Source organism: Bactrocera oleae, chromosome 5, assembly GCF_042242935.1.
Source record: "Bactrocera oleae isolate idBacOlea1 chromosome 5, idBacOlea1, whole genome shotgun sequence".
Lineage (NCBI taxonomy): Eukaryota > Metazoa > Arthropoda > Insecta > Diptera > Tephritidae > Bactrocera > Bactrocera oleae.
Window position 1 is genome coordinate 67,545,979 of NC_091539.1, and position 25,890 is coordinate 67,571,868.

The following is a 25,890-nucleotide window of genomic DNA, read 5'->3' on the forward strand; positions in this document are numbered from 1 at the left end:
TATGACATATTATGAATCTCTTGCCAAGTACTGATGTACTCCGACGGAGCTGTAATTATTATTTCAGAAGATTAAATTTGGTGTGAACATGCTATAAGGGTAATAGTACAACAAGTGACGAAGCGATCAATGTCGGTTAAGTTTTGAAGCTGATTGAACCTATTGGGAACTCGCCCACCAGATTTAAACGGCTATAAAAGTGTTCTCGAAGAAAGTACGATTTTTGAAGATAAGAAACAAGAAATTTTGTAAAGATACCTTGTCAAATAAAAAAATTTCCGCACAAGAACTTGCTTTTGATCGATCAGTTTATATGAAAACTATATGCCATAATGGTCCGATATAGGTGTTTCTGAAATATGTGCAGCTTCTTGAGGAGAAAAGATCGTGAACAAATATTCAGATCAATATTTCAAGAACTGAATAATTAGTTCGCCTTTGCACAGACAGACGATGTTACAAAATTCGTGGCATTAAATTTGGGTATAAGTAGAGGAAGAGCAAACCGCTTGTACTCATGCTCAGCAAGTTAGTCCTTTATAGTGTATTAGAATGGGTATTAAGTGAAAACAAATAAATTGCCTTTACTGGTAGCAAATCTTCTGTGGATCTTGGATTCCTTCGCAACATAGAAATAAACAGTCAAGCAGATATAATGTCATTTTTGTGAAATATTTTTGCAGCAAAGAAAACACTTGATCCACTTTTTCCAATTAAGAGCCTTTGAATGCTTCAAAACAGGCCAATAGGTACTTCAGCATAAACTAACCTCACTTAAATGGGTTAACTGCTGCAATTTATGAATGCCACGAGCGAGTTGCATGAATTAGCAAACACCTCATCTTGACACCGGAATATGAGAACGCGCATTTGCATCCATGTGACCTAATGACCAGCGCACCTGACAAAGAGAAGCCCCTCAGCGGCTGCCTTCCAATGGTAAAAATTTTAGCGCATCTAAGACAACAAATGTATGCCATAAATTATAATGCAAACGATATGGTTACTTTATTCCATTTATTAGTGCACATCTGCTGCAACAAGAAAAACACACAAACTAACACAACAACAACACACGCAACGACAATTAGTTATTACAATAACAACTGGAACGGTAACAATGCAATTAAGAAGCATTGAATATAAATACCACAATCACCCGTTAACATTCTGAGTGGCATGCAACCAACCGCATTCATTCATTTGCCACATGAAAAATGCAAAAGGAAAATCGTTTACAGAAGCGTGTTGCACAGTCTTTCAGCGGAGCGCCGCACGCCCACGCGACCGGCGCAGTGGCAGAAAGGCAGCAAGGCAATGCAACAACAATGTATTGCGGCAAGCGATGGTGCGCGTTGAAGGCGTTGCATGTTGGCGTGAAAGCTTGTGGCATTGGCATAGTTGCACCATGCATTTGAATGAGTAAGTGTCGATAGATGAGCACGCGCGCCCATGCGCGTGTGTGTGTATGAGTGTTTGTGTGTGTGTGTGTGACTGTGTAATTGGAAGTGTGAGTGTCTCGTAATGAACACCGCACGCCCTGCAAATATTTGCGCTCCGCACACTCATATCAAATATGCAAATTCAATGTAGCCATCATCGCGCACACCCACTCACTCTCCCTTCACACATATACACATACAGGCGCGTAGTGGTAAGCAACATTGACACAAGGCGTCAGCAGCCTTTACAACTCACACTCACACACACCCGGCTGTTCATGTGCTGTGCTATTGTTATTGTAGTTGTTGTAGTCCCATTGACGCCGTTGAATTGCAAATGCGCCAATTGTAAACTGTGGCAACGTCAGATATTTGCGCGTCCAAAGTGGTGCCATTCTGCAATATTTTCACTGAAGTTGCTAACCATCAAAGCTAACGGGCTTAGCCAGCGCCTGTGTATGTGTGTGTGTGTGTGCGAGCAAAGGCATCGCCCATGCCTGCATGTATTTGGAAGGAGCTCATGAGGCGCGCTGAAGATTCTATTACACCAGTTTATACTGTTGCCGGCGAGGTTTTTGGGAGGGAAGAGCTTGTGGCATTGTGGCATTCAAATGCAAATATTATTAGCATAACATATTTTTGGAGATTCACGCAAGCGTGTTGATTGTTGAAAATATTTTTGAGTTATGAAAATTGTTATGAGAGTGAAAAACTGAATTTCTATAAGCTTCTTCAGATAATCAGGCGCTATTTAAAATATTTTAGAATAATAATATATAGTGTCTCACTCATTCACTTAAGCCCAAAGGCCTCAAAGTTTCGACATCAACACTTTCGTTAGTCTTGCTCGAGGATCACGACTGTAGCTTTGTTGCAAGTTGATCTTGTGATCTCGAAATTATTTATGGACATATTCTTCGTCGGTATGATGGATTTTCGAAAAAGTTAACTTCTAAATTAGTTGTGATCAAAAAATTGAACTCCGAAGCCACACGACAACAAAAGTGATAAAAACAAGAAAAAACACACGATGCAAAGATTCCTTACAATAACTTGATTCTCATCTAATTTCGTGAAGATAGCTCATCAAATGAAAGAGTTTTCCATGCAAGCACTTGATTCCGATTGTTCAGTTTGTATAGCAGCTATATGTTATAATGATCTGATCTGAACAATTTCTTCAAAGATTACATGGCTGCCTTAGATAATAATCCATGCCCAATTTTGTGCAGATGCCTTGTCAAATGTAGGAGTTTTCCATAATCTTTTTACGTCTGTACTACCACTATACAGCTATTATATTATATACTCTCTTGGACTGTCTTTAACTATACGAAGATTAGCTTAAAAATATCTCTCGTAGAATATACCTTAAAACAACTCGATAACAATATAATTTATATTTATTTTGTATTTCATATTTTCTTATTACAATTATGTGTAATTGGACAACTTTGCTTCTACTCCATCTTATCTAAAGGGTACATCTTATCTTTAAGTACATATAAACTTTCCACATTTATTTCAAACTATTTATATGTTTGCGTATGACTTTTATCATTGTGTCTGCCTGTGGATTTGACGAGTCGCGCAACAAACCGATCACATCCGAAACGCCATTCGGTGGACAACCCTTGTCGGCTTTCGAAGCCAAAGCATAGATTACACCAGCGCAAGCGCCACGTTTACCTTCCCAATTTTCTGGACTTGGATCAAGCCTGTTTATAAAAAAAAATACAAAAATCTTAAAAATGCAACTTTTAAAAATATTTTTAATAGAACCTACTTTTCAAGCATATCGAAAGCTTTTGCGGCCACCCAGAATTCTTCACACTTGTAACACTCATTTGCAATAAGTTGTAGTAGTAAGAACGCTTCAGAGTTTGTGTCGCGAGTTATGAAAACATTCCAAGCCTGTAAAAGAATAAATTCGCAAAGGTTTAGAGATAGACAGGTTCGGAAAGAACTTCGATATAAAATAAGATATAAAAGCAAAAAAAATTGTAATACTTTTTCTGTCACAAAACCTTTTAATATAAAAATACAAGTATAATATGTATAATACTTATATATTCTAGTAGCTCGGATATATTATATTTCTCGTCTCGGGTTTTCTCTTAATAACACATCCAAAGTTCGAATGCTGTTAGAACTTTAATTTACTTTGCAGTTACTTTACTTACTTACTTTTAAGCAAAAGTATAAATAACTTTCACTACTTACCAACTCTGGGCGCCCGGCGTGTATATGACATTTCGCTACAATCATGCAGTAAGTGTGTTGGTTCTTTATATCCATATCCGTTATTTGCATGAGCAATTCTTCAGCCTCCTTGTAGTAGCCCGTGGCACATTTCGCCTGAGCATAATTGTAGTTAAAGGTGTCATCATTCACAAAGTAACTTCTTATAGAATTCATGTAGACTAAGACCTCTTCAAATTGCGAGTAAAGAAAAAAGGCCGAAGCCATGCTCTGCCGACCGGGTATGGTGTCGCATTCAGTAGCTGAGCTACCAACCAAATGTAAATTCTGCTGAGCGGTTTTTATATGCTCTTTCTATAATAAGATAGATTCAAGTTAATTCTAACTCATTCATGGATTTCATGCTATATTAACCAAAAGCTACACACCGAACCGATCTGTTGACCGAGCGCCGCATGTACCACCCCCTTCAAAATGTACTCGTGCGGCACAGTCGGCTGCAATTCTTTGATCAACGCATGCGCCTCCTGCACATTACCGTTCTTCAAGTGATAAATAGCCAAGTTCAGACGCGCCTCTGGCACGATATTCAGGAGGGTTGGAAATGTTTGCATCGCACCCTCACCATTCCGAAACACAACCAAATTGTGTCGTATCAAATCAGCGCCGAAAGTGCCATTATCCGCAATATTTTGTATCTCCTGCTCGGCTACGCGCCCATTAAATAGACGAAAGCGATTGCAGGCCTTCAAATTGGTGGCTATAGTGCTGTCTTTATGTTTCGCCAAGTACACATCCAACACCTCCTGCGACATGTCATAATAGTCTAGTTTGTAGAAACAAAGCGCCAGATAGACATTGATGGCCAAGTAGTCTCTGCAAGAAATCAAGAACCACATGAATTTCACTGCAATCGTGTAGTTGTCGAACAACATACTTGTTATCCAACAATAAACGCTTGTATATATCAATCGCATCTTGATAGTGTGCGCGCAAGTAGTGCATCGAGGCGAGACTCAGCTGATCTTCGACGTCATCCTGCAAGGAATCCTGTAACTGCGTCAGCTGCGTGTCGTTGCCAAACTTATGTGCCAAGTGAAAGAGCAGACGCAGCTTCAACGGCGTGTTCGGTGTCTGTTCCATCAGTCGATGCGCTTCCTCATACATTCCGAGATAGAACATACAAACGGCGACATTATGGGTTATGTCTTCGGTAGCGGGTTCGGTATCGCGTATACTTTTGTATTGTTGCAATGCCTGCTGATAGTCGCCTAAGTGGAAACTGCAGAATGCAATCCACTGTTCCTTGACCAAATGTTGCTCTTCGTCTTCATCTTCATTAGAGAACTGGTGAAATGTATAAGATCAATAAAAATATTATAAATTCTGAAAAAAGAAATATATGTTTTTATCTATTAAAAAAATCATCCTATTAAATCTATTAAGAAATTTTATACACAAAATTAGTAATTTTAAAAAGCAAATTCTTAAATTCATAAACATGTGTATGTTCAGATCTCTATATAAGTTAGTACATTTAGCTAACCTCTAAACATTTACTGAAAGTGTAAAAGTTCTACAAAGGAGTTATTTCTTCTACTTTTATTATTCCTTCAGCGTTTTGGGCCAACCTTACTCGTGTTTACTACAACCCTCGTTAATTCAACCAAGAATGAATACCAAGTGAGAAAACCAATTCCAACATCATGCCGAAAGTATATTTTCCGAACTGGACTTGCGAAACTCTCGTAGGCAATAGAAAGATAAGAAAGAATTTGGAAAGTACACAGACACACTGCGAGGTTTAATACTAAATAAAGCAATATACAAAAGTAAGAAGTAGTAGGACTTAAAAATTATTATAGAGGAAGCTCTTTGAAATTTTCAATATAATCTGACACACAAATAAAAGTAATTTCTTAGCCTTATTTGGCTCACTCCGACTTTTCAATATTCCCAGCCGAATTCAATCTTATCTAAGAAATCTAAAGCACGAAAGGAACTCAAATATTCAAACTCGAAACCAAAAATCTCGCCTAACTTTACATTTTCAGACTTGAAACACCTCTAACGCTTTAAAAACACCCCTATTTTCTTCGAACAACGCTATTGAAGTTGTTCGTAACAGTGCCACTTTCGTTACGGTAAGTTTCCTGTACGTCGGAGTGGCTCAACGGAGGTACTTTCCAAGCAATATATGTATATATTATATAATTGTAGTGTATACCTCGAGAAATGCTCTTGCACCAGTGTAGTCCCGCTTGAGTAAGAAATCTTCCAGTGAATTGGGCAGACGCTTGACGGTTGTGGCACTAACTGCCTGCCGTGAATTTGCTGAATCACTTTTACCTCTGGATAAAATCTATATATATTTGAAGTAACAATAATTGTTTAAAATTTATAATAATTGAATATATAAAAGCATATATAATATTTTTAACTGATTACCATATTATTTTTTCAGCTTGACAAACACAAATTATTTTTACGAATTTTCGCAGGCCGCGTAAACTGAAATGAATTTTATTATCATGCCTTGTCTTGTTTTGGTTAACGGTTGCTAAGATACGACCCAACTGCTAGGGTGGTCAAACTGCTAAAAAGTTAACGTTGCTTATAGCTACGTGTAAACTCACCCTTACCACTGTTTATTTATTAAGGCATTAAATATATTTTATGCTTCACATTTATTAATTCTTTACATTTCTATAAGAATATACTAAAGAATCATATTTCGTTATTGCCAAAAAAATTAATTTTTTTATCTACTCATAACAGAATTTATTTTCCACAGCACTTGACCAACTAAGAGCCCATTTGACATTTGCAGTAGCGAAATCAAATGTCACTGCAAGGTGAGGAGATTAATCTTCAACTGCAGACGGCAGCGAAAAGTCACCTATAAATCAACGCAATAATAATTTAGCAGATATAAGTGGTAATACAAACAAACAGTTGTGCTTACCTTTGCACTCTCGCAGGTTCATGCATTAAGGTTATGCTAATATATTTCTCTAAAGTGTGGCAAAGTGGAAAGCGATGTAAGTGGCAAGCTCAAATTAGTTGTTGCATATAATTTGTTGAACAGTGTATATTAACATATAATATTAACTTATTATTTTTGTATTTTTTTGATGTCATTAGAGAAGTGATATTTCAAATAATATTAGTTGTAAGTTTTCTAACTTTTTGACTTTAGTACCAATGTGTAAGATTTGTTATAATAATTAATTCAAAACAAATTGAAAAGATGATATACAAGTATGTGACAAAAGCATAATATCTGTGACCAACACAAAATCCAAACTTGCTATACCTGAAACCCTATCAAAGGCCAAAGGTCATAATTAATCCGAAACTACCATGTTTTACGCGAAATTGTGAAAACAGTATCCGTGGTCAAGATAGAGGAGTCTCTCTCTCTCTGTCAGTAATTAAGTGTTTTATTTAGGAGAATCTTTTGTGATAAACGCCTGGCATGAGAGCCAGTAATTTTAAAATTTTCAACAGTTTTAATAGCTTTTGTGTGAGAAGTTCAGAATCGCAACTTTCAAACAGCGAAGTTTCTATAAGCATTTATAAACTAAACAATGAATCCTTTGAAAAAAATGCCCACCTATTTTCTTACCATCTGATCAAATTTGAATCGGACAAATTTTATTGGTTCATTTTAGTCCTTAAACCCTTGTGGAAGGTTATAGAAACAGTGATTAGATAGTAAAGAATCTCAAAATGTTTTAGAGAGCGACTCAACACATTTTGGTTAATGTTATGGGTATAAAGCGTGGACTCGTACCAAAAAACCTGAATCTTTTGCAAAAACGATGTGGAATAGGGCACGCGAAAGAGATGCTTGACAACGTAACTGAGGACCTCACATTCCGGCGACGAGACGTGGGTTTATGAATATGACCGCGAAACTGTTCAACACTCTATCGAATGGCGTTCCAAAAGTGAGCCGTAACCAAAAAAGAATACCAAAATTCGCTGATCGCACATAAGAAGTGTATTGAAAATTGGATTATACGTTGGCATGCTTGTATTGGCTTTTTTTGAAGGCGGCAATAAAGAATTGTATTAAAAGACGGGAAAAAGTGTATAATTTTATTAGCTGGTACACGACGGCAGAATTAAATAAACTCTTCGATACTCATTAACAACTTTTGGACCCCTCACATCGATAACTAAGTACATATTCAATGATTTTCAAAGCCCAAAAAAGGTGGTTAAAACAATCAAAATGCTTGATTTCCAAGTGGCCTAAATCGAATTCGACAAACTGATTCGAAAATTTAGTCAAAATAATGCTTGTAGAGAATATTTAGAAAAATTTTTTTTGTTTCGAGAGAATTAGAAGTGGCAATACTCGTATAGAAACCAAAAGAATCGCTCACAAACCAAAAATTCAAAAAAATGTTATTGTGGGTTCCTTTAACAGTCGTGGTATCAATCCCAAAAGTACACTGTGAAAAACTGTTCTGGAAATCTTGTGTAAACGTATTATTTGGGGCAGAATTTTCGGAGCCTTATATGAAATAGACGTTTAACTTTACATACTACCTACCATAAATCACCCCACAGTGCGCTTAATAGCAACTAAAACCCTTTATCATCTATTCAATAGGGGCAAGCTTTGCAGTCAAGGACTGTAATGCAACCACTTGCATTTTCCAGCAAACTACAACAGGCTACTATTTAGCACATAAACAGAAGCGTTGGGATGGACCGGCAAGCGAACGACCGTCCGCACGAGCGCAAGTGTCGAGCTGTGCGAAACCACAACGCAAAGGGTATGTACGTGTGTGTGGCCAGCCGCAAGCGGAGGAGCCAAAGTGCAAGGATTAAGAATGCAGACTTTAAGTGGATATATGTGTGAGTGAGTGTGTGTGTGGATGTGCGCGTGTGACAAATGGGTGACTGGTAGTCCTTCATTATGTGACGCCGCCACAACTGCAACAAAGCTGCAGTGCAAGGGCAGGCGGCTCTACGGCACTGGAGCTGGCTGCTGGCTGGTGATATGCACTTTGCATTCATGCTTTATGCAAAATTGCGCAAATTATGCAAAAGCGCGTGGCACAGTATCGGCAACTGACGCCGCTCACTTCGCACGCACACACACTCATACACTTCTCTCACGCATGACACTGCAGCACATGTAAAAAATGGCGCTAAAGATGACTTTTGCTCCGCCGCCTTGCTGACGTAAAGTACCACCGCGCTGGTAGCTGGCATCAACTTTCAAATTCCATTCAATGCCCCAAGCTATATGCGACACATGCCACAGCAGGGCATGCGACGTAAGAGAAGTCGAAGCGGCGAGCAATTGCTGACTGGATGGAGTCGAAACAAGTGCGAACGAGCTGAGCTGAGCCGGCGTAACCATCACTGTCATTACCGTCGTTAACGCCAATGCGATAATGAGAACATTTAAGCGTTGCACAATCGCCGACGGCAGACAAAGACAACAAAAGCGACAAAATCACTAAAAACAATGGCAGCGAATGCTAAAGCAACAACAACAGCAGCGACGAACGGTCAATATCTTTGGAATAAAGTGAAATGCTGACACTCGGTCATGATATTCTGACATCGTTTGACGGTGCGCTGAGATTTATGCCTTGGCAAGTTGTTGGGTGTGGGCGGAAGCAATTATTTCAAATTAATATATAATTAATTTTCTAATACCGGGTCATTAACTAGCTTAACCTTAATTCTTATTAACCTTCTTAGTGGTCACTTCCGCTTTGAAGTAAATAGGAAAATAACAAAGAGCGTATTTAGTGTAGTAGAAATAAATTGAGGCATGCACCATGAGCTAAGGTCTATTGTGCCTTCCCTTGTTTAAACGAATCACATAGGCCCAGCACACTGATAAATTTCAGTATGCTTATGGGTGCTATTGAGGCGACGTGATCCCTGAACCGACACATAGCTCCAAGGCCTTGATCCTGCGTCTACAGCCTGTTGTGCAGGTGCTCGAGAGTCCATTTGAAATTAAACGAGGCTACAGCTTTGAGACCGTTCATAGTATCCGCCAAGTGAGAAATAAAGTATCGACCAAAGGAACGGCAAATTAACCATTTTTCACTGTGGACGTCCTGACATATAGAGTAGAACCACGGACAATAATAACATCAGATTCGGTTAATAGCCTGTAGGAGAAGAATTATACTAAGTATGTGTCTGAAATCAACCAATTTGCAGAGCGAAGAAGCATCTCGCGCCATGCTAAATCAAAAACACAGAAAGTATTTCGAACTACTGTTCATACTTACCTGGATCAACATAGACCCTTCGGCATGCCTAATATCAAGATAAAAGAGTCATTTTGCCCATATTTGTCTGATCGAAATTTACCAAAAATATATAAAGTGCTTGGAAACGAATTGCTCTGAAAATTATTTTTTCCAGAAGGAACTTTAAATACATACATCATTTTGCCAAGGGTAACTCTAAGCCACTTGACTTTGCCTTATCTGTAAAAAATAATGGCAGAAAGATTCGGTTTAATTAAATGTGCGCATTCTTTTTTTCTCAATATCATTTCTTTCTTCTCTTCTAATTTCTGTCATACGATTTACTCATCGGAACACCACACATTCAACTTACTGACTAACTTTCTTGATGTACGAGGAGAGCTGCTCGCAAATACATAAACAACGGCATATGTTGGTTTGTATGTATGTATGCACTCACATCCCTTGCAATAATTTTTTTATGAGATGCTAAGAAAATGTGTAAACTTAGCATATTTTATTAGCTGCACTCTGTTCGCATAATCCCAAAGCGTTTGTGTTGCACCGCCTAAGCCGAAGCGAAATGAAACGGAAGTGATGTGAACATTGTGGCAGCTAAGCGAGTCAAGCGCCATGGTGAGTCAGTATATTATCTGCTTAACAGTTGCCACATGCACACCATCACATTCGCCTCCAAAGGCATACAAGCACACACACGCAAACAAGGTTGCGGAGCAAGTAAACGCAATTGAATCAAGATTTCGTCCTTTGTTGAGGAGGAGCCAGTTTAGTTGCGCCGGATGCCGCTGTGGCACATAATGCACATGTTGCATGCCTCATGCATCAGATTTAAGACAGTCAACAAGCGAACGCCACGACAAAGTGCCTTTAAATATTTACACATATGTGTGTATGTGTTTGTTGCTTGTAGAGAAGACCTTGTAGGAAAAGTATCTTTTATGACTCGAAAACATCTTAAATCTTTATATAATTTATCATTAATTATAAACTATTTTTTATGATAAATGATAGTTATAACGCATTTTAGAAGAACTTGGAACCTTCACTATATTCTAAGGAGTATAATAACTCACAAAAAAATTATTGGATCGAAGATTTAATTTGGGAATACTAAATTTATTGTTTTAGAGAAACGAACATTGTGCTTCGCTAACTTCCGCTGCTCCAACTTATCCTAAATAAAAGTTTTATAAAATATATTACATTCTACAACCCATCAGGGATAGGATTTGAAGATTTCCTGATATAATCAACTCAAACTAACACTACCTTATACCCTATAACTATTTCTAACAACCCACCTCTTAAAACTCGGGTTTCACCTCTCTTGAAACGCCGACTCGCTTCGCTCTTGAAGCTTGTTTTCCACGTTTTCGTTATTGATCGCTTAACAACAACTCAAAATTAGCTAAAGAATTTTTCATTTTCTATGAATATCCCTACAGAGCAGCCACAAGCGTATATTCGACCACATATCCAAGTAATACACTTCGTGAGAGTAGTAAAAAGCTGTAACCTAACGAAGCTGCTCTACATTAAGCTACATCCCCTCATATGTTTGCCATAATGCAACAAGCGGTAGGAAGTGTAGCAAGATTTGCATAACACACATGCCGTTGCCGCTTAAGACTTCGGATTTTTTTCATTTTTAAAAAGCTTAAAGAGCAACAGTTTGCTTAATGGAGAGTATTAATCGAGAGTCAAAGCTTAATTGGCCCAAATCTACCAATATAGGTACGTATATATAAAAAACAACAGCAGGAGGCACAGAGTTGCTCATACTATACGGTTATATTATATATGTTACAACAAATACAATATTAATCAACTTCGCGCATTTTGAAAGGAGTGTTGCCACTTGTCTAAGGTAGAGCCGCTGTGGTTTTTTCTAAACTTTGTTGCAATTTGTTAATGTTCGTTAATGTTCGTATTATTGTTAAGTAAAAGAATCCAATGGCTTGAAAATGCCTATGGAAGTAGGCGTGGTTGTAATCCGATTATGGCGAAACTATATCAAAAACAAATAGCTCTAGAAGTACTCCTAGCCACACAGATTGTCTAATTTTTGAAATTATCAATATTATAACTATAGTTTTTAGGTGTTAAAAAAAACCGTTAAGTGTACAAAACCACACAAAACTACTGCATTTTGAATGGTTCTTAAATTGAAATAAGTTTGATATACACTAGGGTGGAGCGAAAAAAAAAACTATTTTTTTTGCTTAGCCTGAGGGTAAAATTTTTAGATAATAAAAACAGAAAATTTTTGGGAAAATTTTTTTTTTTTAATATCTAGAAGCGGCTCATTCACTTTTAAAGTAAATTTGGAGTTTTTTTTGGTTTAACTTTTCACATTTATATAAAAATTACGGAATTTGACGGCTTTTGACTCAAAATTTATTTTAACGCTTAAGGAAAGCATGTTATCGTTTAAGACTTTTTTTTAAAACTCCAAAAATCACCAGCTCCAATAATTGGCTACAAAGAGGACTCTCCACAGCTCCTAGAACACTTATTAAAAAAATTTTACGAAATAAAAATTTTAACTCGAAATTTACTTAAAAAGTGAGTGTTAAAAAATATTTTTTTTCCAAAAATTTTCTTTTTTTATAATCAACAAATTTTACTCTCAGGCTAAGCAAATATATAATGGAAGGTTTTTAAGTTCATCTTCGTTAAAATGCTTTCGAAACTGGCGTATTAACTCGAGTCAATCTCTTAAAAAGTCCTCGAATACCATTGATAAAAGCGCATAAAATCACCGGTGTGACCTATTTAAATTGTTCACTTATAACAGTGTTTAGCTTTTTATCAAATACCGTTATTATTACTTAACTCGTGTCTGAGAAACTCTTGGCCTGTAAGTGCACAAATATTTGTTCTCAACTATGTAAAAATCATAGGTAAGCACAGAGAACCCTTTTAATAATTCGTTATAAACAGATTTACACTTAAACGCATGAATTAATCATTACTTCTGCGCTCATTAAATAAATAAGTACGTAAATACATTTGAAGTAACACCTTTCACTTGGGTGCTCATGAGATTTAAATCGTTATATGAGACCACACAAACATTTTCCTTTACATACATATATGTATATTTGTATATATTATATACAAAGAAATCTTCCAGTCAGAACATTTCTTCACAGCTAAGTGCGAGCTGTCACTTTCGTAAGCACCAATTCCATTTGAACTGACAGTTTTAGATCAGTTAATGGCGCGTCGTCAACGAAGCATATCGTGAATATAAATTCGAAAACGTTGCGATTCGTGGTCTCTCATCAAAAAGATGGCATTGAGAACGGTTTTCATGGCACTCTGCCCATTTTTGCTGTGTTTTGATTATGTGATTTCAACGCATGTATTTAACGTAAGAAAACATAGACAGGCTAGGACACTGATATATCCCCCCACAGCGCCAACTCGTCTACAAGTAAGGAACTGAGAAACTTTGAATACACACAGTGAAAAATGTTTTTTAAACAACAAAACCAATAAAATTATACTAACTATATATGCGACTAAACAAACTAATATGAAAATGTTAAAAAATAATAAATATAACGAGTGAAAATGTGGCAAAAGCTATAAAAGAGATTACAAAATCTACATGCACATCATTTCAACTGTGAAAACCCAGTGAGCTGTTTTTTTTTGTACTAAATACCATAAATAACTTCCAACTTCCGCACTAAACACAAAAATAACAAAAACTTCAAACTAACAAACTGTTAACTTAACTTTTGTTATGGTCCAAATAAGTGAAAAAAAAAATGTTCTACATCCTTTTTAGAGCTTAAAGAGTATAAAACAGTATACAAGAGTACACCACTCTGCCGCTCTCATTAACGAAAAGAGTGGAATATAGTGGGCGCCATGGAAAAAATGTGTGGATGAGAGAACAGCTGTTAGCAGTGATCATCCAATTTCACGATTACAAATCTAGACGCATCTGGCTGTTCATTTGCTTTGTGGAAGGGCGAGTTATTAGAGATTATATTTCTAATAATTTACCTCTATACATGGTCCAATATCTAAGTTCACTTAAGTGACAGGCTGAAAAGTTTATTGTCCAAAATATTTGCCATCGAAGACCATACAATGATTACAGAGACCTACTTGTTTCTGTAATTTGTTTTTTTTTTGTTTGTACAATATGTCATTTCTTTCAAAATAGACAAGTACGGCATTACGTCCTTATTCTAGCAAAATTCCTGCCATATGTGCTTCGAGGATCTGAGAAGTGGAGCAAAATGCTGTTGGATGCTGAAGCTGTTCGAAGCCCAACTGATGCAAATTTATCACAGTTTTCATAACTCTTCAAAAATATACTTTCCGTAAATCTGGTCGAAGCGCTTAATTACTAGTTTTTATTATGTCTTATTTTAAAGATTTTTTACTGACGATAACGAGCAAACAGCCAGTCGTTTGTCTTATACTCAAGTAGTTGGATCTTTTTATATCTCTTTAGAGTGAAGATGAAATTTTCCGAGAACGAAGCTAATCATAAACTTAAGCTAATACTAAGTCATTAAATATATTTCGCTGCTTCTACTACTTTCTTTAAAAAATTAACCTCAATATTGCTGAATTTTCTTTTCAATAACTTTAAACCAACAAACATAACCTTATTACGTATAAGTATAACCTCATGAAGTCCTTAAATGGGTATTGCACCTAAACTAAGCTGATAATACATTGCACATACAAATAATAATTAATATGTCTAATAAGCACTCACCATCAATCTAAACTAAAATGTCTAATTTGTAGTAAATTGTAGAATTGCGCTGGAAAATAATAAAAATAATTTTACACTTACGCTCTTTAAGCTAACAAATATGTATGTGCACATACGCACATGATTATTCCTTTTATACCGTTATTCTCACCATAATTACGATCTAGTTTATTGGCGGCATTGGTATACCCGTTGAAGATCTAACTTATGAATCGGTTACCTCTGGTTATGTACTAAAAGCAGAATATTTTCTACCCGAAACGGCGGACGAATGGCGCCCAACGTATTTGAAGCCACAATCTGTAAACAGACGTAGCTTTGAGAACGATGATTATCACAATAATACAATTACGCATGCGCAGAAGACCGGCAAGCGGCAAAGTGCCAGTTTCCACACTAATTGGCAGAGCAAACAGCAAACGGCTGCGGCCTATCGTTGGCTCATCTACAGAGCCATGGAAATCTTGATGAATAGGTGCGTGTGAAACTATTTATTTATATTGATTTAGCTCATTTATTAAACAATTTGTTGAAGCTGTTTTTTTATGCGATTTATTATGTTTTCTTCTTCTTTTCTTATTGTCGAAGCAGAGCGGGTCTGGCGGGGCGTGAATGTATGCTGCGGAGCATTTGTGAGCATGCGGCAATACCGTTACATTACGATAATGGCATTTTGGGAGAGATATTGCACATTATTTTGACGTAAGAGTGTTTGGGCGACATTAATCAAGCTAATATATGTTAATTTGATTTGTTTTTAATTTACTCAGACTTATCTATTTTATTTTATTTAAAACATTTGACAATTTTACAGTGCTAGTAATTCTTGTATGTATATTTTATAACATTTTTTTTTACAAGAAAATTTTTTTATGAAAACACTACAATTTCCGCACAAATTTTTCATAACGGACTACTGTAGCATATATCTGCCATAGAAACTGAACGATTAAAGTCAAGAAAAGAAAAAACTTTTTTTTACCCTTTATGCTGTAAGAAATACTCCTGTGAAAAGTATTTTTACTTCGATGCAGTCGAGCTAACATTTTTTCTTGTTCTGGTTTTTTTTAATTCTTAATTAGTGTTTTTACTACTAATTCTCTCTCTTCTTCACCTGTTTGCTATTTTAATTACTTTATTTTTTCTTTCCACAGTCCTTCACGCTCACGTGATGAGCTCGGCAACCCGAATGACAAAGATTATGGACACGCGGAACGTATTGGCCGAAAAGGCGGTAACTGTGCAGCCACCTATCCTGCGTGTGCCTACGCGCCAATCGAACAAATTACAACCGTTTTAGAGCTAGACGATTAAAAAATATATTTATGAAGTTTTTAATAAAAAAGTTAAAAAATCTTTTATTCTATAAAGCCGGAACGGTGGTGGTCATTTTTACAGATCCGCTTCGTAGAATGAAGTTTTTTATTTATTAATTTCAAAATACAAGGTCACCGTTTACTAAGAAGGTTACTCGATACGTGTTCTCGTAAGCTCCAAAGTAGCACTTCTTGACAATTGTGAGACATAGTTGCATAGAGAACAATTTTTTTTTGGCCGAACTTCTCGTTATTTTTCAAGACTTAGCGCATGATGAATATCTGATAAGTAGTTGACTTATGAAATCTACATCCAAATTATTAAGGTAAGTTCTGTATATTCGAAAGAACCGTGCCACTAATACATATGCCTTTTTAGCTCCTCACTACCTTATTTGAATAGTTTCTTTTTTCTTGTTGTTGGGATTAAAAATTAAATTTTCATTTTAATCCAAGATGTTTGGGATTTGAATGAACTCGAAAAAATGTTAATTCTAAAACAAATTCTTTTTTTAATTCTTAATTATATGCTTAAGATTGAAATTTTTCTTTTTTTCAATCCGTTTTTTTATGTCTTTTTAATTCAAAAAGTGACCGGATTTAGCGGCACATATTTTCAAGTCATTATCTGGGGATGTTAAAAACAAGAAAGACCTCATCTTAGGTTATATGGTCATTAATGAATTTTGCCTTTTAATTGGCGAGTTCCAAACCCACAGATAACAACTTGAGGCCCTAATTTTAATACTACTTCCCTTCCGGTTGACTTTGGGGTGAATTCCGTGGCAAAATCGAAGTCTAACATTATAGAGAAACACTTTTAAAATAGCCAACTCGCAGTAACCCGCTGACTACGGCTACCACACATGCATGAAAAAGAGCATAAAGAGAAAAAAGATACGGTCACATAAATACCAAGATTGTACCATAAGTGTCAATAATATATTTTGAGATAAACCCTCTTTTTAGAAAAAAAGTCAGTTTTTTTTAATTATACAAAATACATCATAATGAACACAATCCTAAGTAATACTTATAGCTTAAGTTAAAACCCACCCATAATTGGATCAAAAGATTACTTTTAATACATGTTTTTAGGAAATATAACCCTTATAACCTCTCAATATTCGGCCGTTCAAAGGTTCCCAACGTAGTCATTACCACAGAGTTGCTCGAATTCGCACCGAGAGGATCGGATGAAGTGAAATTATGCTGTGCTGTGCGATTTCGACGACGGTAAACGACAGTTGCAAGTAATAAACCGAACAAAAGTACAAGTATGATTGTGATGCCAACGCCGAGACCGATAGTTGAACCAAAAATGACTATGAGAAAACAAAAGACGAGATTGCCGAGAAGAATAAGAATTTTTGTGTGAAAAAACCTTAAAGTTTTCTTTTGTATAACCGCCTACCGGATTCACGTAGACGCAAAGTAAAAATCGAAGTGCGTTTGTCGGCGAATGTGACAAATTGGCATTTCCATTTGCCATAATCATTGCTGTTAGTTTCCATAATCTGCGCGCCACAATCACCCCAAAGTAAACCGCGTCCATAGTATTTCACGTGACTGTAATTCGACATAATGAAAAATATAAATAATACGCGTAGAAAGAGAGCTAGAGAGTACCAACCCTGCGGTTTTAACGCTGTGCGCTGTGCCCACTAAGTGTACACGTCCCAATGGATCGATGAATGCGCAATGGGTGAGTGGCTCCTCAAAGGCGCTCTGACAGATCAACTCTACCGCCTTGCCGCGTCTCAATTTCAGCGATTCAGTGAGTACCTCACCGACTTTTGGCTTAACTATAACCTAAAAACGCGGAAAACTTGCAAGTATTTAGCGGTAATTGCAGTTCTAGTGAAACTAACCTCAAAATTCTGCAGCACTTCTTTGGCATAGTCATGTCCGCGCGCACCACAAATCCAACTGCCTGCTATTACCGGCATATTGCTGAAATGACACTGCCCATAGGTGCGCGTGCGCTCAAATCGTATGGGATCCGGAAAGTAGACTGTATTATTCGGGTCGCGTAAATAACAATCGTATATAATGAAAGGTACTTCGCAGGTAAACAATTCGATGTTTTTGTCTGTATCATAAGCGTTGACTTGTTTTATATCATTCACAGTATTGAGCTCCTCAGCCATAATTTGTACTTTTGACTTGCCAATGTAGAAGAGACAACCTGTTGGCGGGATTACTTCGGTATTATATATACGCCATAGGCCCAACTCAGCTTCCTTGAGTGGTTTGGGAATTTCCAAGGCACATCGCTGCTTCGAATATCTGCAAATGTAAATGGGAAGAAGGAAAAATTAGTACTTCCAATAGTTTCAGATGCCTAGTAAATATATATATAGGTAATAATTCGGAAACCGACTGAGGTAAAACCGGAAATAATAAAATTTTTACCTAGTATAAGTCAATCTTTGTCAAACAATATTTATCCTACAGATGTATGTCAAAAATATGATAAGATTTATATAATGCATAGTTTCACTCACAATGTATCATGAGCCGAGTAACGTCCATTATACAGCCCCTCCATAAGATGCAACTCTTCCTTGCCACCTGACGATTCGGCCTGACAGCCGCGTAGCTCACTTTTGAACTGACAGCGCATTACAACGCTGTCGTCACCATCCGTTACACTAGCCGTGGTATATAGGCTGCTATTTTTAGCCTCAACAACTATGTGTTCATGGCTCTGCGTCATACTGCCCCAATTTTTGGTGTAACAATCGAATGTTCGATTCGGTTTTATGGTTGTATAAATATTGCACGAATTCCAAACCTGATTCTTCTTATGATCGATGATTTTGCATTCCTTTGTCGCAGTGTCGGACAAACTACAGGATATGGCGCCCTCTCCAATCGCCAACTGTACGCTAGTATTGAAGTGTTTCTTATGCATTGCGAGTACGGAGAGTTTCAGTTCGCCGCGTTCATAATCCCCAAACGCATTCTCAACCTCCAGTTTCCAAATATCCGCGGAAGCGTAAGACACTTTATTAACACGTATACCACAAACAATACTGGAGAACGGTAATACTTCCTCAGCATTCGCCGTTATGATGGCATTAGCGGCATTCATGTCAAGCTTAATTTTCTCCTCAGCTATAAATGAAGAACACTGGAGAATAATAGCAGTGTATTACAATAGTTAGTCACACTTTTATTTACCTCCAAATTGAAACCAACAATTCTCGATCGCACCAAAGGTCTTCGGTAAATCCAAGTAGGCTGTGAAACCCTCGCCAGCCATTACCGACAACGCGTCGCTCGGTCGCATCATGCCCGCACAGTGACGCGCAAAAGCGATCGCCAGCAATAAAAGCTCGTTTATTTCAAAACGCATTTCGAAAAAGTCCCAAACAGCAACAATCAACCACTGCAGCAGCAGTTACACTGTTCTGCCTATAGTTTCTTTCAATCTCTATAAAACTCTATATGCACTCGGGCACTGTGTGTATTAATTAATAATCCCGTCACGACTTGTGATCTCCAGTGCTCAGCTCGAAATGACAGCAAACTAGAAATTCTCTATTAGCGGCTAAAAATATTATCAGCATGCGTCTATGTCTGTCGGTGTGTATGTGAGCACGTACAAATGTCTCGGCGAGATCCATATGAGAAGGCGTTAATCAGTTAGCACAACAAATAAATAAATACGAAATGCCAATATGCCAAATTTATCGTAAGTGTAAAGTAGAGACATACCTGAGCTCAAACGCTTGAAACGAAATCTGCGTTTGACTCATTCCACAAGCGAAGTCGCAGTAAAGCGTCTATTTGTCAACACTTTGGGATGTGATAAATTCAATGCAACAGCTGGCGCTTCAATCGAAAATAGTCTAATCGGCTTCTATAAGGGTCAGAGACGACGAAGTCTAAATAACTTTGTAGCGAGAAAAACCCCTTAAAATATTTTATAAATATAATATTTTAGTCTATAAAGTCGAAATATTGTTACATAAGAACCACGAAGTTTTAAAATAATATTGGATAACTTTTCTACCAATTGGAGGCGAGTCACCATTAACGTAGAATCTTTAACAAGTTGTTCTACAAACTAGTGGTGTGCACTGAGCAAGAAAATTTATTATCTAGCCAATAACCGTTAGGCGCTTTTGACGCAAACACAGACGATGCGAAGCGATGATCGCAAGGTCGATGACATTTAAAGTCTGGGAGACAAATTGGCGGTGAATCGTTATAACCGAGGTTTTGAGCTCTGTTGGGTTCAAACAAACCAATCGACATTGGTCGTGGCTAGTCAAAAAGTAGCTTCGAATTTGCTAAAATGGCGTTCGCTCCAAGTCACCACTTCTTCACCAAGTCTTTGGACTTTTATCTTCTCGAAAGATCACAGTGTTCTGAATAATGGAAGTTCTGGCTGAGGCGTCACGGACATTATTATACAGACTTTTTCCTAACAAAGAGAATACCGTTTGCTGTAGCAAAAAATGCTCAAATATTAACTGGAAGAACAAGTGCAGCAACACATCACGAATCAGCAAACTCGCGACGTCTAACTAAATATTTGTGAACGTGGAAATTCTCGATTCTAGACCTTTGAAAAACCAACCGGTGATGTTAGCCGAATGAAATATTAATGCGATTATTTCACCGAATCAAAAAAGGGTTCTAGACTCTGTACCGCAATTTGATTCAATTCCACATTTCGGAAATTAAAAAACAAAAAAACAATGGACGTATAATTGTGGTGTTTTTATTCAGTAGCCCTACGAAGGAGAAGAGAAGTTAATAGCAATATTTAACCAACCAAAACCGAGCTCTATTTTTTTATAGATATAAATTCTCTATTAATTAATGTGAAAACAGTCCACAGTTTCCCTTTCTCTGCAAATATTTCACATGGTGATAATTTTCACTAATTATATAATATACACGAACTGAAGTGCATTTGTCATCTGCGAATTTACTAAATATTATTTTCACCAAGTATAACATGCCAGATAAATTTAAACGAATCGAAAAATACAAAAGATTTTAGTCAAAATTTTAAGAAGGATATTTCCTAAGGGGTTAGGGGTAGTCAGAGGCACAAAAAAATTAGAGCTTTCAGTAATTTTTTTTTTTTTGCTATTAAATCATGTTATTTTACAAAAGTAGTAAAGTCACAAAAATTTTCAAATAAAAAATTTTAATTTCCAATGTTATAGCTGTCTGTGTTGACCCAGTTCCAAAAAAAGGTCCTTGCGGTGACAATCATAAGTTCTTGGAGAATGTAAAATCAATCGGATAAAAAAATTAGTTTTATGAATAGATAATCCTGAGCCTGATCGAAGCGTTTTTTGTTTTTTCAAAAATTAACAAAATGGCTGTCTCAGGAAATTTTTTTCTAGATTTTTGGGAAAAAATCAACAGTTAATTGGTCTTCGATACTTCGATCAGGCCCGAGTTTATTATGTATTCTAAAAGCTGTATAAATTTCATTAAAATCTACTGTTCAGCAGTTTTCGAGTTACAGCTGTCCCCAGTTCAAAAAACATAGTTTTGAGAAAAACGCTTTTAAAGTTTCTTGCAGCTGCCGCTAACTACCTGCTCCCCAGCACTCTTTGTTATTTATGGAATAACTCAAAAAGTAATTATCAGATCAACTTGAAATTTTCAGAGAATATTTTCAAGATATTACACTTAAGGAAAATGTAAAAAAAAGCAAATTGATTTTTTGAAAATTCTGGTTACCCCTAACCCCTTAATAAAATAAAAATACTTCAATTTCTACGCGATTGAATTTCAGTATATTTTTTAACGATCGCTTAGTGCCAGAAAGTATGCTACGGATATTTTTTATTTGAAATGACAAATATATGTCTCCAGGATTGTTATTGTAGCGACTACCTTACCCCAGTTTATTGCTGAAAATTACGAGTTGTCAGCGGTGTCATCTAACGGTAGGACTAGAAATTGTACTATTTCGTTGGTGTTGGATCCTAAAAAAGGGAGTGTTAAATAAATACATTTGGTTTGACGGGGTTCAGCGCCGGAATGGGTGGTAGTTTAACCTGCTATTATAACCAAAACGCAATTGTGAAAGGATTATAATTGTTTTACGAAATTTTCTTAGAAATTGTTTTAACGCATTCAATTGGAGAGAGATAGTCTTACTATAACTGATATACCTTTTATTAGCACAAAAATGTCGTCGTGGTAATTTAGAAAATGCATCTTGCTGGTCATGTAAGTCGATCACAGAAAGCGTACAGTTTGTTGTTGTAGTGGAATATCTAAACCTTGTTTGTCATAGAAGTCACTACAATTCCCACGACAAACGGTTCTACGCGAACGGATATGCGACGAATTTTATCTGGCCAAGGTCTGTTTTTTCGTAGTTCTAGTCCTGTTTGAATCGGTAAATAAAAAAACTAGCTGTTTCGACAAGATCCCTTAGGAAAAGTTGCAATAATATGCAAAACGTGTACAGGTCACTTTCGTTTCCTGAGATAACTCGAACTCCTCATCTGCAATAGTTGGTGGTATTACTGCCAAAATGCTATTCGCTGCAAGGGAGGTGAGGAAGCTGCTAATTGCTCTTCTGTGATTGGCGGTTATGGCCTGTTGTTGCAGTTATTTACTGTAAGAATTTTGACGTCATAAAGAAGAATATAGTTCCCGACAACATAGCTATTTTTTGTTTTTAGTATTTAAAAGATTTGAAGTTGCAATGATTTTCATATTCGCCCTATTTGTTGTAGATAAAGACAGAAGATAAAAATAAATAGGGGCTTGCACTGCAGCATAAGGTCTCTTATGCACTCCCCTATTCACATAGGCCCAGCAATTTGATAAATTCCAGGATCCTGCTGGTTACTATTGAGGCGTTGTGATCCCTATTCGGTAATTCAAGGGCATTGATCCTGCGTCTACAGTTTACAACTCCATATCGTAAAACCAGCAGCTTGCCTGTGATGCTCAGTGTAAAGAAATTACAATACGTTTTTTAACAGAGCCTAGAAAAAATACAAAAGTTATAATTTGCATATTCCTACGATTGAAATATTTATACTTACATACGTATACGAAATCAGACAGAGAAAAGCTGAGATTCTTTACCTTTGTTTTTTAAAAAAGTACCATAAACTTTTAATTGAATGTAATTTGAATATGTACATATGTATAAGTGGTCGTCACTTTAAATTAACCCATTAATCGTTTATTTTGCAATATCCACTTTGGTAGCTATAGTCGCACATATCTGAAATATTCCCTCAATTCTACAAACCATTAGAAATATTAAATAATAAGTCAAAAATATATATATTTATTATTTTATTTACTTTATGGTTATCGTTATGTGGTATTTAATCATTTTTATTATCATTGTGGTTACTAAATTCTCCAAATTTTATCCAAAATTATGTATGTATGCATGTAATGTATTTATGTATAATTATGTGTGTATGTACTTGTATATAAAAAGAATAAACACAATTTCATTGCAATTTCTACAGTACGTAATTAAAAACCGACGCATCCTGTTCGTTGCCACGATTCGACGAACCGGAAGATTTATTTGAGCCATGTGCGATGGTCATTTGGTTGGTCTGGTGTATAACCGATGTAATGTCGCTTTGCGATGCTGATATATCCTTGCTCGTCAACACATCCGAACTACTCGAACCGGAAGAGATGTGTCGCTCTGTTAATCCATATTGTATGGGCTGATAACCGTGACTGGGATTATAGGTGGCTGAGTATGGCATATAGATTGGAGGATTCGGCAGTGGTCCAATGTCGCTTGTAATACTTTCCGTATCGGCATGACTGATATTTGAACGGCAATGTGTATTACGATCTTCATTAACTACATAATAGCACTGCTCAGAGAATGTCAGCTTGTTAACGGTATGTTTAATATAGTTGTTACGTAGCATTGCCGACACAATACGACGTGCTTCGCGGCGATCCTGCACATCTTCAACATTTTCCAATACCCAATTAACGGCATCGGCACCAATGAATGCCTTCGGTATGGTTATTTTCAGCCACATTCGATCTCTGATTTCTAAACCACTATCAGGTTTTGTCATGGCTTTTACAATTTCCTCTAAATTATTTTGATCCAATCGCTCTTTAATCGGTTCTGGTATATCGGGAATAATACTATCATGTGCAGTCAATGCCTGAGTATGTGCCACCCATGCGCCCGGATCGATTGGACGAACCGGCTCAGTTCGGGGTATGGTAAAGTAGCCTTTTGGATTTGGATCCCAGCATTTAGCTACAACCAATTTGATGGGACCAGGCTTCTGTACAACCTCACGCAGCACACGCACAGCCTCATCATTGGTCATGTTTTCAAAGTTTACTTCGTTTACTTGAAGTATCATATCGCCTGGTTCAATGCGACCATCTAACGCTACAGCGCCGCCTTTCATTATGCTGCCTACATAAATTCCGCCATCGCCGCCACGATTTGATTGGCCCACAATCGAAATGCCCAGGAAATTAACCGCCTCCATGTTTATGGATACGGTGATGATATTCAACGACATTGTCGAGTCAGTTATCGATGAATAACTGGATGTGCGTGACATACTTGGAGCACGTTTTTTACGCCTTTGTGGTTTTTTACGCACCTGCAGCCTTTGAACGCTGCTATAGTCGGTCATGTCACGATCAAGTGTTATTTCAGATTCAGTGCCAAACAGGCTGGTCGAATCCAAATCACTTGAGAGCACTGAAGCAGATTGATATGTAAGAGTATGTTGCATCATCGGATTTGTTATAACGCCAGTATTCGCTAAACCTACACCCATGCCTCCACCTCCGCCACCGCCAACTCCCATAGAAGACATGCCTACACCCATCATTCCACCGACAACTCCTCCTCCGCCACCGATTTTCTGTTGTTGAGCACCACGCATATTTGGACGCACCTCACATTCGCTTACTGGCAACTCTGAGCAGTTATCAGACTGATTTGTACCGTCAGCTGAAACCAACCAAGAAACCACTCGCCCATTGAAACAAGGCAATATAGTGGAATCATCAGCAATTTCCTCTTTTACGACACCAAAATCCGCATCCATAGATTTAAAGAAATATTTGTAGTTGTTATTTTGTTTATTGAGCACCATTTTGAAGTCCTTTAGTGTAACCTGCGCCGAGGGTATGGGAATTTTCACCAAATAAGGGGTAGTCTCGTCATCAATGTGATAGATGACTTTTGTTTCATGACTATTCTTATCTGCGTCCATTTTGTTGTTGTGTGTGTATGTGTTTTATAAATTCGATAAGTGCTAAATTTATTTATTTGCTTTGTTGCCGTATCACTTTATATTTCAAGAATAATTGTTTTCATGCACTCTTATTGTTTTTTCTATAGTATTAATTTGCATCAATACACAGCATTTTAATACCCCGACGAAGTTTCAAGAATTTTTTCTTTTGGGTTGGGTTAACAGTGGGGCTTGGGCGCTGCTCCTCCGCTGCTGTTCACCGAAGGCGTTGCTCGCGCCGGAGCATGTTTTTTAGCTAAAAGTAGCGACGTTTTTAATATTCTTCTCCACACATAACACAGATCGTATACCAAATGTTTAACTTATTCTCTAAAATTAATTAAAACTATTCTTCTTATTGTTTACAAGTACTTTTTTACTAATTAATTACTGGAAAAAATACGCAGACAGCGAAAAAGCAGTAATACTATTTGACATTCCGAATTTGAAATCCACACTTGTGGATGACGAGTTCACGGTATACTTCGTGCATTGCCCTAGAAGCAGTGTTGGAATTTTTTATGCAGCCGCATTTAACACTTAATATATAAAGTTCTCTAAACGTAAATGCGAAATTTGTATATTTATGGTATATATAAATATTTTTTATTAATATATTTGATAGTCTAAATTTTTTATCTAATTTTTACAATCCGTTTTCGACATAAATCCCAC

The 25,890-nt window shown here is 36.9% G+C and overlaps 4 protein-coding genes across 7 annotated transcripts; 1 reads left to right on the forward strand and 3 right to left on the reverse strand.

The window, feature by feature from the left end:
* Positions 1-2,893: 2,893 nt before the first annotated feature.
* On the reverse strand, positions 2,894-6,179 carry Ttc26 (tetratricopeptide repeat domain 26). Its single transcript, XM_036362447.2, has 7 exons — positions 6,093-6,179; positions 5,872-6,006; positions 4,582-4,991; positions 4,073-4,520; positions 3,666-3,998; positions 3,229-3,356; positions 2,894-3,160 (listed from the first exon to the last, which is right to left on the reverse strand). The coding sequence occupies exons 1-7, from the start codon at positions 6,093-6,095 to the stop codon at positions 2,962-2,964; spliced, it is 1,656 nt and encodes a 551-aa protein (XP_036218340.1). The 5' UTR covers positions 6,096-6,179; the 3' UTR covers positions 2,894-2,961.
* A 6,961-nt stretch (positions 6,180-13,140) lies between these two features.
* LOC106621563 (uncharacterized) lies at positions 13,141-16,254 on the forward strand. 2 transcript variants are annotated; one of them, XM_014240489.3, is made up of 4 exons: positions 13,141-13,277; positions 14,816-15,123; positions 15,240-15,350; positions 15,803-16,254. In XM_014240489.3, exons 1-4 carry the CDS (start codon positions 13,197-13,199, stop codon positions 15,960-15,962), a joined length of 660 nt encoding a protein of 219 aa, XP_014095964.2. In that variant the 5' UTR covers positions 13,141-13,196; the 3' UTR covers positions 15,963-16,254. The 2 variants fall into 2 exon arrangements, with proteins under 2 accessions (XP_014095964.2, XP_014095962.2); XM_014240487.3 differs by having other exon boundaries at positions 13,141-13,340; positions 15,803-16,252.
* A 622-nt stretch (positions 16,255-16,876) lies between these two features.
* Positions 16,877-19,751, reverse strand: LOC106621562 (uncharacterized). 2 transcript variants are annotated; one of them, XM_014240486.3, is made up of 6 exons: positions 19,151-19,747; positions 18,472-19,084; positions 17,836-18,253; positions 17,598-17,776; positions 17,379-17,533; positions 16,877-17,289 (listed from the first exon to the last, which is right to left on the reverse strand). In XM_014240486.3, exons 1-6 carry the CDS (start codon positions 19,323-19,325, stop codon positions 17,075-17,077), a joined length of 1,755 nt encoding a protein of 584 aa, XP_014095961.2. In that variant the 5' UTR covers positions 19,326-19,747; the 3' UTR covers positions 16,877-17,074. The 2 variants fall into 2 exon arrangements, with proteins under 2 accessions (XP_014095961.2, XP_036218342.2); XM_036362449.2 differs by having other exon boundaries at positions 17,172-17,289; positions 17,349-17,533; positions 19,151-19,751.
* Positions 19,752-23,271: 3,520 nt separating this feature from the next.
* dsh (Segment polarity protein dishevelled) lies at positions 23,272-25,659 on the reverse strand. Of its 2 annotated transcripts, none has more exons than XM_014240484.3 (2): positions 25,607-25,659; positions 23,272-25,545 (listed from the first exon to the last, which is right to left on the reverse strand). In XM_014240484.3, the coding sequence occupies exon 2, from the start codon at positions 25,192-25,194 to the stop codon at positions 23,440-23,442; it is 1,755 nt and encodes a 584-aa protein (XP_014095959.1). In that variant the 5' UTR covers positions 25,195-25,545; positions 25,607-25,659; the 3' UTR covers positions 23,272-23,439. The 2 variants fall into 2 exon arrangements, with proteins under 2 accessions (XP_014095959.1, XP_036218343.1); XM_036362450.2 differs by having other exon boundaries at positions 23,272-25,471; positions 25,527-25,658.
* Positions 25,660-25,890: the final 231 nt, after the last annotated feature.